The sequence below is a fragment of the Muntiacus reevesi genome, chromosome 3, assembly GCF_963930625.1.
Source record: "Muntiacus reevesi chromosome 3, mMunRee1.1, whole genome shotgun sequence".
Taxonomy (NCBI): Eukaryota; Metazoa; Chordata; class Mammalia; order Artiodactyla; family Cervidae; genus Muntiacus; species Muntiacus reevesi.
The window spans coordinates 254550150-254562827 of record NC_089251.1 but is presented as its reverse complement, the minus strand read 5'-3'; the positions used below and the strand labels follow the sequence as shown (position 1 = coordinate 254562827).

The 12678-nt window shown below is 36.1% G+C and overlaps 1 protein-coding gene across 4 annotated transcripts in view; it reads right to left on the bottom strand.

Annotated features, from left to right (window-relative positions):
* The window catches only part of ITGA4 (integrin subunit alpha 4), an 88118-nt gene that overhangs the window by 52221 nt on the left and 23219 nt on the right, over window positions 1-12678 (bottom strand). For 3 of the 4 annotated variants that reach the window (XM_065931872.1, XM_065931874.1, XM_065931873.1), the window contains 6 exons: window positions 10604-10671; window positions 9191-9320; window positions 7528-7613; window positions 6841-6903; window positions 6611-6748; window positions 2469-2580 (listed from right to left, as the gene is read on the bottom strand). In XM_065931872.1, coding sequence (XP_065787944.1) covers window positions 2469-2580; window positions 6611-6748; window positions 6841-6903; window positions 7528-7613; window positions 9191-9320; window positions 10604-10671 — 597 coding nt within the window. The remainder of the gene's footprint in view (window positions 1-2468; window positions 2581-6610; window positions 6749-6840; window positions 6904-7527; window positions 7614-9190; window positions 9321-10603; window positions 10672-12678) is intronic. The other variant, XR_010662515.1, reaches the window with a different exon arrangement.

Below are 12678 nucleotides of genomic sequence, written 5' to 3'. Positions count from 1 at the left end.
TGTAACTATGTGAGGTGATGCTGCTGCTAAGTCGCTTCAGTCGTGTCCGACTCTGTGCGACCCCATAGACAGCAGCCCACCAGGCTCCCCCGTCCCTGGGATTCTCCAGGCAAGAACACTGGAGTGGGTTGCCATTTCCATCTCCAATGTGAGGTGATAGATGGTAACTAAACATTGTGGTAAGCATTTTGCAATACACATACATCAAATCATTATGTTGTATACCTTAAATTTATTCAATGATATATGCAATTATATCTCAATAAAACTGGAAGAAAAAACTGAATTAGTAAAAGATATATGGTATTATAAACAGGCACTAAAATGAATCAGAATTAATATGGCCACTGGATGTAAATATGTTGTGAACTATATGTGAAATTATAAATAGCACAAAATATGTTGGAATACTGAAAACATTCATTTGAATAATAATCTTCCAAGCATATAGAATTTAGAAGATGCTTGCTGAGGACTCCAAGACACAAAGTTCTGTATGAAACGCAGGGTTCTCATATTCACTCAAATACTGCATCGTGCCCTGAAGATTTCCTCTAAATTTCCCCTTTCTAAGTCTCCTGGATAACACGTTTTCTGCCTGTCCTTCACATAACTGGAAAATTGCCTTGGATTTTCCCAAGTACTGGAGTGACTTTGATAAGGAAATCTGCCTACTATCCATCACATTTTTATACCTCAGTCTGTTTATAAGAATAATTCAAGTTCATCACTGACATTTAGATACTACCGAAAATCATTCCTCATGTGCACATGCACAAATATGCTCAATCAAAAGAGTGAATATCCTTCTTCAGATCTGTCAATTAAAACAGGATGTGGAAGCAATTTTTCATGTCTTAATCTGATATTCCATTTGAATGTAAAACTGAAAAAAGTGTGCCACTATTTCCCTCATTTACATTCATTATGGCACATACTCTATAGCTGGCGTGGTACAACTGACAAAAACTAAGTCCTCAATAGATATCACATAATTTTTAATTAATTGTGAAATGTAATATCCATCTTCACATTTTATAGATATTTTAATGCAAAATTTAATGTGTAATCATAACCACAAAAATACATACACATACTTTTATCTCCTTTTGTTTTAAAAATAGTAAAATCTAGAAATGGCATCTGTAGACCAAATTATACTATTTCACATTCAAGAGAGCTCATTGGAAGCATATTTTCAGTAGCTAACTAGCATTCTCCTTGAAGGATAACATATTTTAAATATTTAAAGTAGAATGAAGCATTTAGGCAAAACAAGATACAAAGTGAGCATTTTCAGCACTTCCTCAATTACGTCCAGTATAGAAGCAAGTTTTGACCTACTTCTACCAGATACCAATTGCCAAAAACCATTTCTAGAAGGTAATTCTGAGCCTTGAAAATATCAAATACTTATTTGTTGAACTCCAGAAATTATACACTCTCCTTACAAACCCATTCATTATTTCAGGCACAGTTTTAATAGACTTAGTTAACCACATAGAACTAGATTGAAGTAAGCACATTTTAAGAGAGAAGGCTGGTAGAGACAGATCCTTCAACAGCAGGACTGCTACCTCGGCAACAGTCACAGAGCTGATGAGACCATCCATCCCATTACTGAGATGCATCCCTCTCGGGTGGCAAACAGCCACTGTCTTCGAGTCTGCCCGTTTCTCCCTTCCTACCACTCAGGATTCTCTCCTGGGATCCCCAACCTCCCACCATCAGCCCCCTTTCCCCACAACAGGACAACCTGAACAAGGAAAGCTTGGCACAGTAAGGGGCTTTCAGAGCCTGGTTAAAGCTCTGCAGTCAGCCTCTACTGGGTTTCATCCATGTCTTACTATACTGATAGTTAAATATATGATCCGATGAGTCTGTGATACACATTTTCTGCCACATTTTCACATTTCTGAAATCAGCGTTCTTCTTAAAATAGAAAAATAGTGAATCACAGTTTAAGAGGCACCATTTCTTAGGGGCACATAAAATAATGACTTAAAACAACTTATAATCAAGGGTGCCTTGTGCTGTCACTTCAGTCATGTCTGACTCTTTGAGACCCTCTGGACTGTAGCCCTCCAGACTCCTCTGTCCATGGGACTTCCAGGCAAGAATAGTGGAGTGGGTTAACATTTCCTCCTCTGGGGGATCTTCCCAAGCCAGGGATGGAACCTGTTATCTCTTACATCTCCTGCACTGGCAGATGGGCTCTTTACCACTAGCACCAATGGTGCCTTAGAATCAATGAAATGAGGTATGTTGAATATCACTCTTTGTTGAAAGGATAGTTGACAACTGAGAAGAAATTGGGTATAACACTAAAGGGAAAAAAAAAACTTAGCATAACAGTCTGCCTCCATATTTTATAGAAAGGCAAACAACATAAAACTCCAATTATATTCTCTCCCATGTCCCATTTTTAAAAGTGGAAATCAAGTACCAAATTAAATAATTTTAATTACCTTCAAAGCCATCATTATCAATGTCGCCAAGATTGACTATAGATTCCCCGAATCTTGCAGCGTATTTGTCACTTCCAATGAGCTCTGTTTCCATTTCATTCATTACTGCTCCCTAGATAGAAACAGGGAGAAAAGTGTCATTACAACACTCCCTGACAACTTGACACATGATTTACTGTTGTAATTGGATATGGATTTTTTTCTTAATGCTTCAAACAGGTTGGACAAACTAGTCTGAGCTTTAGTACACACATCTCAGTTCAATTCAATAAATATTTATCAAGTATGTCAACACATATAATAGTATGATTAGAGCTCAGAGGACAGAAAAAAATGTCAAATTCATGATCCCTAGCTTTGAAAATGTAATAAATTATTTTGATAATTCAATTGAGCAAATATTTAGTGAGTTCCTAATAAAGGCAATGCACTGTACAAAGGATGGATGAGTGAAAGAGGACAAGGCAATAAGTGTGTAAGACACTCCCTTCCCTGAAGAAGCCCCCAGTGAAGGGAAGGCATAGCACAAGCATGTAAATGACTAAGAGGTACTGCTTTGCAATATCAGCAAGCAAGGAGAGCATGCTAACTGTGAGAGCCAGCAGAGATTTCATAAAGGAGGTGGTTGTCAAGGTGGCTACCAAAGAATGGGCAAAGTTTTGATACATAGGGAAACTGACCAGCAAAATACAAGTTGCAAAGAACTTGGCTACCTTGGCCTACTTGGCTAATGATCAGTATGTGCAAATGAATAAGACAAAAAGAGTAAGACTGGAGTTTTATGGGGTGGGACTTTGAATGCTGGCAGAAATTTACTCTCAACTTAGAAAACCAGACAGAGCTACTGAAGGTTTCTGAGTTGAGGAGTGACACGACTAACTGGCCTTGGGAATATTTTTCCAGCAGCACTGTAGTAGGAGTTGGTCAACTCCTGTCTCTGATTTTGGAAAGTGAGTTATTAGACATGAAATAATGTTTCAGTGGATTTCCCTGGTGGCTCAGTAGGTAAAAGAATCTGCCTGCCAAATGCAGGAGATGCAAGAGACTTGGGTTCGATCCCTGGGTCAGGAAGATTCTTTGGAGAAGGAAATGGCAGTATTCTTGCCTGGGAAATCCCATGTACAGAGGAACATGGAGGGCTATAGTCCATTGGGTCGTAAGGTCAGACATGACTTAACAACTAAACTATCACCACCATAATGTTTAAGTAGGAGCTGTGGCAATAAAGCTGCCAGATCTCTTTCCAAACTCTGATCATGTCACTCCCTTGTATTTAAAAAAAAAAAAAAACAACAAAACCATGCACAACTCATCATAGATCTTTTAACTTCTCAAACAAGTCTGTTCATCAATTCCATAGCACACACATATTCTTCCCTTGTGAAGTGCCCTTCACCTTTTATTTTCCAGCTAAAAAAAATTTGATTCTTGTTTTGTTCATAGAGAAATACCCAATTTAAAGAGCAGAAGGCATAAGAGGCTCCAGAGAGGATGAGTAGATAAGACAACACAAGGGCACTGAGTTTCAGGGGGAGAGTTTAAAGAACTGGTGATCACTCTTCTTCAAGTATTCTCCAGTCACAGAACGGCGACCAAGAGTTCACTCAGGACCCCTGAGAGCTCTTTCAGCAGAAGTAGAAGCCAGCATTCATTCAAGTATCATTCTTTCTTCAGTTCACTCAAAAACAATTACTGAGCACCTAACTTGTCCAGGATTCTTTCAAGCCCTGAGGAAATAGCAGTAAATAAAACAGACGATTCCTCTGCACACAGTGTCTACATGCCAATAAAAGAACAGACAGACAATAGCAAACCACACCAATAAATATCAATAACCTCAGATATGCACATGACACCACCCTTATGGCAGAAAGTGAAGAGGAACTAAAAAGCCTCTTCATGAAAATGAAAGAGGAGAGTGAAAACGCTGCCTTAAAACTCAACATTAAAAAATCGAAGATCATGACCTCTGGTCCCATCACTTCATGGCAAATAGATGGGGAAACAATGGAAACAGTGACAGACTTTATTTTCTTGGGCTCCAAAATCATTGCAGATGGCAAATGTAGCCATGAAATTAAAAGACTATTACTCTTTGGGAGAAAAGCTATGACAAACCCAGACAGCATATTAAAAAGCAGAGACGTTACTTTGCTGACAAAGGTCCGTCTAGTCAAAGCTACAGTTTTCCCAGTAGTCATGTATGGATGTAAAAGCTGGACCATAAAGAAAGCTGAGTGCGGAAGAACTGATACTTTTGAACTGTGGTGTTGGAGAAGACTCTTGAGAGTCCTTTGGACGGCAAGGAGATCCAAACCAGTCAATCGTAAAGGAAATCAGTCCTAAATACTCATTGGAAGGACTGATGCTAAAGCTGAAACTCCAATCCTTTGGCTTCCTGATGCAAAGAACTGACTCATTAGAAAAGACCCTGATGCTGAGAAAGATTGAAGGCAGGAGGAGAAGGGGGCAGCAGAGGGTGAGATGGTTGAATGGCATCACTGACTCGATAGACATGAGTTTGAGCAAGCTCCAGGAGCTGATGATGGACAGGGAAGTTTGGCGTGCTGCAGTCCATGGGGTTGCAAAGAGTCAGACATGACTGAGCGACTGAACTGAACTAAACTGAATGTTAAGTAGTAGTTATTGTCTTTTCACAGTTAGGAACAAGAAGGTGGAAGGCAACAAAGGGAGAATAACTTATCGCAGAGGTTTTAGTAGTGGAAATCAATGATGAAATCAACCCCAGTATTCAATACCTCTATTGAGTGGTGTAGAAGTGAAGAGTGAACAAGAGGGTAGTCTAATGGGAGAACTCCTCCCTTGCCCTTTAAATGAAGGCACTTCACTTTTATGTTTTTCATATTGGAAATGCTGAAGATTTCAATGGGAAAAAATGGTTCTTTATTGCCTTATACTAGGTATCTATATCACTGTAAACTGTTCTCAAAAACTTTAGTTGTAAAAAGAAATAAAAGTATGTAAAATGAGGATGTGGCTTCTATTAGGGAGACCATTAATTGATAGGAAAATGTGAAATATATATACAAGAAAAAGTAACTCCTGATTTCACTATTAATGAGATAACAAATGATCACTTCACAGATGATACTGTTTTACTATTCAATTTAGGTTTAAACAGTCTAGGATATGCCAGTGCATAAATGACTTTCCTGCTCTATATTTGGAAGTTAAAGGATCTCTCAGCTTTATAAGACTATTTTCTCTCTTAAATTGTAATGAGTTTAGTATAGTGCTTAATATGCATATTTATTAAATGCTCTGAAATCACTGATTAAACAAAATACCTTCAAGAAACAGATTTTATTTTGTTAATTAAAAATACTGTGACTTAAGAAATGCACTAATTTTCTCACAAACGTGTTATTGCTCTTAAATCAAAGATATAGGCCAAGAAGACCCCATTCAGGCCTTATCAATTCTTTCTTTTGATTTGATGCCAAGAAGACAGACTGGCAAGATAAAGCCAGCAGAGTTCCCTAAATTGAATTGTCAAGCGGTCAGATTCTACTCCAAAAAACCCCTAGAATTGAAAACTCAATCATAAGCAAGTAAATAGTTATTTCTACAACTACTATATCTGCTTTGGAATAAACCAGGCCAGTTTTACATTCTTATCAGGAATATAATCTATATGAATGGAGTAAATTAATATCTTATCAGAACACATCTTGTTTTCAAATCAAGAAATTAAAAACAGTTCATACTTTATCTTCTATGTCTAGTAGTGTTTTATAATTACCAAATTATATGGGGACATTCACCGTCAAACTAATAAGACATCCACATTTTTAGGGCCATATAGAAGTCATTCTTTCAAATCAGAGTTGCACAATGCAACTGGAAGAAACTGCAACTCCCTGAGTAAACACATACAAGTTGTGTACAGAGAAACTCCAGACAACTGATCTCGTCCTTTCAAGATATCCAAATGGGGCAGCAAACCATTCATCATGACGTCCCATTTCATTTTTAAAGCATTAGTATAATATCACAATTTTTACTTTCATCAGTAGAGTAAGCCTACAAAATTTATACTCTCAGAACTTTGGAGTAAGTAGAGCAACAGCTATGATTAAAATCCCATAAACAGCTTCCAATCTGCGCACGATCAGACTTACAGAACCAGAGTTGATGTACACAAACACTCTTCCTTCTTCCCTGATGGTGCTCTGCATGGGGGCTCCCACAAGCAGGTCTGAGAAGCCATCTGCATTGAGGTCCACGGCACAGACAGATGCTCCAAAATAAGACCCAAGCTGCTCCAAGGCAAACCAGATCCAGTCATTGAGAAAAAAGCAAGAGTTACTCACCAAAGCCCTCAGTGATACCAAAGTTAGAGACATATTACCTTTTTACCTTTCATTTCATGTAAGATATTTAGCTCTCTTGCATCAATGCGGAATATGTATGCCTGCAATGGGAAAAAGAATTAGGAAAGATTAGATGATCTTCACATTAAAAACATTTCATTCAAAACATTAATCTTCATAACTTGTAATTGCTCAAATATCTTTTTAAAAAATTCTTTTCAGAGTGATACAGAAGATTTAGGGAACCAAGCTCTCAGGAACAATCCTACTGTTCCTTCAGAGAGAACACAGGAAATGTTGTTTGTCTCAATTTTCAAAGTGAGGTTCATGTAATAATGTAACAAAAACTAGAAAGAGAAGTAACATTTTGTTCTTTCTAGTCTTACCACAACTGTACCAGGAATGTAGCTGCCTCAATTTCTCTTCGGCTATAAACTTGTAAACCATAAATGTATTCCTTGGAATCTTGAGAAAATTCCATCTCAGAAACAGTTACTCATACGAAAGAGCCTCATTTAACTTGTGTAATCTTCCTGAAAGCTCTTCTGTTCAATTTTATCTAAAAGCCACATGACTTTCACCAGTCTTACCACTAAATGTACAGTGCTCATCATTTCCAGCTTCACTGCTGAGAAATCCTGCAGATCGTCCTTTAACATCTTATTCTCTCATGCAATCTATTTGAACCATTTTGAAGGAATAAATTCTAAAAATGTAATTCTTACTTTACCAATCTGTTCATGTTGAGGGGCTCCTCCAACTACCTCGGTAGTGTACTGACTCCGAAAATGACCAGCTCCAACTGAGTATCCTTCAAGAAAATGGATGGAGGTGTGAGAATCATCATTTGGAATGGGTGAAATTCATTGTCATAAGTCCACTTAAAGAATTAATCATAAATCCATTCAGAATTAAATTTTAAGACTGAATTCAAAATGACTAAATAGAGTTTTAAGAATATTTAGCATAGCAATACTCCAAATTGGTTATCATATGCTTTAAGCAATTATTAATGTGTATGCTAATATGTAGCTCAGTTGGGAAAGAATCTGCCTACAATACAGGAGACCTGGGTTCGATACTTGAGTGGGAAAGATCCCCTGGAGAAGGAAATGGCAACCCACTCCAGTATGCTCTCTGGAGAATCCCATGGACAGAGGAGCCTGGTGAGCTATGGTCCATGGGGTCACAAAGTGTCGGACACATCTTAGCAATTAAACCACCACCAATATGGTTTATATTTTTAAACCTCAGAAACTGAAGCTAGCATCTTTAAACATGGTTTGTTAGTCTCTGCAGTGTCAGGACATGCTAGTTTCTAAGATTACAACAGAAATTATAGTGTAAGTTAAGATTACAACAGAAACTTCAGTGTAAAATATAATATTTTGAACTTCATGTAAAAAAAATCTTCCTAAACTTCAACTTTTCTTGCCTGAAAACTTTCTATTATGATAAAATTGTATGACTACAGAAAAGGTAAAATATTCTTATTTTATTATGTGATAAAAGACATAAACTGTTACATTTTTTATAATGCTTCAGCATATCCTTCACCCTTCAACAAGTAAATGCTGAACTGTAAACGAACTTCCTCTGTTTTTAACTAAATTCTTTCTGTTTGAAGATGGGGAAAATCTTGCTTTTTCTTATTATAATTATTTCTAAGTATAGGTTGTTTACATTTAAAGCAGGTTTAAACAAATCTGTATATCCTAAGAAGTTATAGGAAAAGCATTCCTTTTACTACAACAAGGGAATTAATGCCAGAAAAAGATCTTAACTTTCTATAAAAATAAAGACTATAGATTATCCTACTGCTGACTTATTAAATAAGAAGAAGAAGAAGGATAAAAATAGTATGCTCTGGGAAATATTCTAAGAGCTTATGAGGCAAAGGTCAATGAGCTGTTTTTAGACCCATACTCTTCACAGTGTTACCCATTCATCCACAATGCTGTTCTCAGTCCCATTGATTTTCAACTGGTCCTTAAGGAAACTGTATTTACTTATTCACATGATTAAATGAGTTATTCATGTAGAATATTTACAAAAGCTCCCAAGAGATGGCAGGCATTCAATAGATGCTACCTTTATAATAATAAGTTGACTGCTTAAAAATATAAACTTAACAAGTGATTTACTGCAAAAGAATAAATTAAACCAGGAGTTCCAATCTAACAATTATATATGGATGATAATAGTGACATATATAAAATATTAAGTTAACTAAAGTTTCATAGACTATAGCCTTAAAAAGGCAGTTTCTGAAATGGCTTTTTAGTTACTACTGGCCATTTTGATCTTTTGAAGATATAATTTCCCTTATTTATAATTACTAGTATCTGTAAGGCAGCGATAATTCAAGTTTGTCGATTTTTACAGTACCTAAATAACTTCCGAATTTTACTTGGTTGTGTTTGTCTAGGAAAGCCTTGTATTTATTTGTAGTCATATTGTACACAAACAGAGAGCCAGTCCAATAGAACGATCCTGGAGCCCCCATCACAATTACATCCTGCAAGAAAAAGAAAATTTATCATCATTTAAAAGTGTAATCTCGCCACTCGAAACCTCCTCCAGATACATACATTAAACAGTGACAAAAATAATTTTCATGAATTTCTGAAATATAAGCATTTAACGAGTTTAAGAGCATGCCCGAAAAAGCCAGAGAAGATAGCTAGTGAATTTTCACCTAAAATGAGAATTTCAGAGAAGAAAGGCCGAAACTCTCATTTCACACTCATTACTGGACTTCACAATCAAAGGCAGAATCACTGAACACTAAAGTAAGCTGTGGGGAAAAAGGCAATGTGGTTTCTATTAAAGTAAATCATATCTGGGTAATTCATTAGTGCTCATTACAGAGATAATCATGTGCTGCCAAAGAGTAAAAAATGGACTTAATTTATTTCAATTTGCAAAAAGTCAATGACTAAGTTCCTTAATAATGTTAGCTTGGAAAAATATAACTCAAAAGGAATTGGGACATATTTGATGATAAACGTAGGAATTCAGAAAAAGGAAACAGAGGGAAGATTGGAATGAGTAGACATATTTGTCTGGTGAAATATGAAAACTTTCAGCAATTAAATCTATTTGACATTTCTAAGTTTCCTAAATGATCCAAACTTTGAAAAGAGAGGTCAATTTAAACATAAAGTAAGGAAGAAAGCATTATTATTTTTCCACACTAGGCAATATTTATGGAAATTATTAACCTATAGTTTGATACAGCCTGGCTACATAGATTTAGAAAGCATTCATCACTTCATAGGGGGTTACTCAGAGAAAGTGGGAGGTTTAGGAGTTGAGTACAACTGTCTTTGTGATAGTGTTAGAAAGAAAATAATAGTTTGGGAACGTATTTATTTAAGAGGATATTATCAAGTTCTTAAATCTCCCAATTCTCATACTTCCAATGAAAAATGTTAACTTATATGCTCCGCCCCAATTAGTAACTAAAAATAACATACTTAGCTATTTTCAGTGCTTAAATTAACAAATGACTATGGCTGTTTTTTGATTTCTGTTAAATCCTTAATGAAAGTAACTTTCTTTAGTGTAGACTTTTAATTGGTCTTGGGTGACACAGCCATCTAAATATTTCTATTTTATCAATACCTATGCTGAATATCAAGTGGTAAAATTTAAGTTGTAAAATACTCAAATTTAAGAGATATATTATTTGAGTACAACTCAATCTTTATTTCAAAGCATAATATCAGTCTTTTAAGTCTTCAGAAGAATTAAAATTCTATATGTAAGCATCTATAGCAGCTATTTTTGGACTATTACCTCTGTGTAAAAACTAGATATTCCAGCTTGACATGATGCAAAATTCTCTCCAAACTGTTTCACAAAATCTAAAATAAAGTAGAAAAACAATTAAGATTTCATTTTAAAATAAAGACAAAATCTGCATAATTTGTTTATGTATAAATCCTTATAAGTATGCCTTTTAAGATCTTTTACAATAGTATTTTAAAACTTAGTAAGTAGTAAACTTTAAGGCCGCAAATCTCTTCCATGTTGATCTTCAAAATATCCCTATGAAATAGCAATAGAGATATCTATGCAGTCTCTTTTTCAGGGGAAGAACAAACAATATACAAAAAGTTGTCAGATGAGCATCTAAGACAGAGATAGGATTCATGGCTTCCAGTCTAGGCTTCCATTTAAAGTAGGCTTCCTAGATTTTGCCCAGCAGAAAACAGTAAAGTCAAGATCTGCATGGAGATGGAGGGTCTCCTCTTAACAAAGCCCCCACAAATGCGTGCTTTGGGAAACTTACCATGGGCACAGAGCTTGCTTTTCCTGTAGAACTGACATAAGCAAAACTCTACGAAAACAGAGTGCCATGTCTTTGTTTGGGTTTTGATAACCAGAAATGTTAAACAAATTGCTAAGTCATTTATAATTACCACTCCTTGTCATGTTTTTTAATTCCTTTTTCTATTTTCTCTGCTCCTATATATTTTTTAAGTTTAATTTTTAGTTGTCTTAGGTTTCTGCCATCATGGTTTTTTTCCCCCATAGGATGTGACTAAGTATATATTTGTAGGAGTGCACATTGTCATCCATGGACATTATCAACCCTTGCATAAAGTTATCCAGAAAACACATGAAAAAATGTATGGGACCAAAATCTACACCAACAGAGGCACCAGCATTTAGTGAAGGAACCAGCCAGCAGCAGGACAAGAATTGCAGCACATGAAGCATTCAAGTGCATCATCTCAGATGATAAGAATAGTCAGAAGTGGTTGCTAGGTCAGTTCAAAGCACCAGACGTGGGGCCAGCTAGATGGGGACGGATGCTGCAGTTGAAGAGTATCTTTAGCTTGCATCTCTATTAGACTGTCAAAACAGATTTCTTCAGCCTATACAGCTAATTCCTATCATCCCACTTCTGTGCACATGATTTAGAAGGAAACCGAAATCAGCAAGGGGAAAGGCCTCGTCTGGACTGGAGATTATGATTCCGGCTGGCCAGTCTGCATTATAGAGAGACTGGAAGATCTCAAATGACCATGAGGGCCTCCACAGTCAATCTGAGAGAAATGCCCCAACTGTGAAATATTTTAAAATGTTAACCATAAACTATTATGAAAAACGGGATAATAGCTAGAGTAAGTTTTACTGCAACTAAGAAATTAAAACCCACCTTTTATCTTCTTGGCATTCAAAGACAAATTAGGAACACAGATAATATAACCTTTGCTATGATGTCAAATCCCAGGCATGAAAGAGTCCAGCATTAATAGAATCAACGCAATTTGGCTATTGCTCAAAGTTTTGTCAAGTAATAGAAATTTCCTTTGGACGCTGAGGTAATCATTTTGGTTAAAGAAAACTGGAAACTGGCATTCACATATATTCTTTCTAAAGACACATTTTCAGAATTTTAGTTCTGTTGCAGGTATCATTTCTTCAGTGCCCTGTTAACATTCACCTCCAACTGCTGTTTCAGTTTATTTCCTGGCTCTGTATGCACTATGACCTAAAATTTTTATGGGAAAGGCCTTTTAAACTTACATTACCAATTCCTTGCAGTTGCAAAGAAAGTAAGTGAATTCAAGGGGAAAAAAAAGACATAGTGAGTGGAAAAGATCTGCCCACAATTATATTTTCATTTTTTCTGAATCTTGTTGGAAGTTAAAGATAAAGCAAGAAACAATTTTCTTCCTTCTGATCAGATTTTTCAATCTATTTCATAATTTTACTTAATTGAGAATATATTTAATGCTAAAATGGAAAATTATCAACTAGATGCTAGAACTATTCAAACGAGTAGTTTGCATAATTCCTAGCTCCAAGAAAACAGTTGTTCAGTCGCTCAGTCGTGTCTGGCTCTCTGTGACCCCATGGGC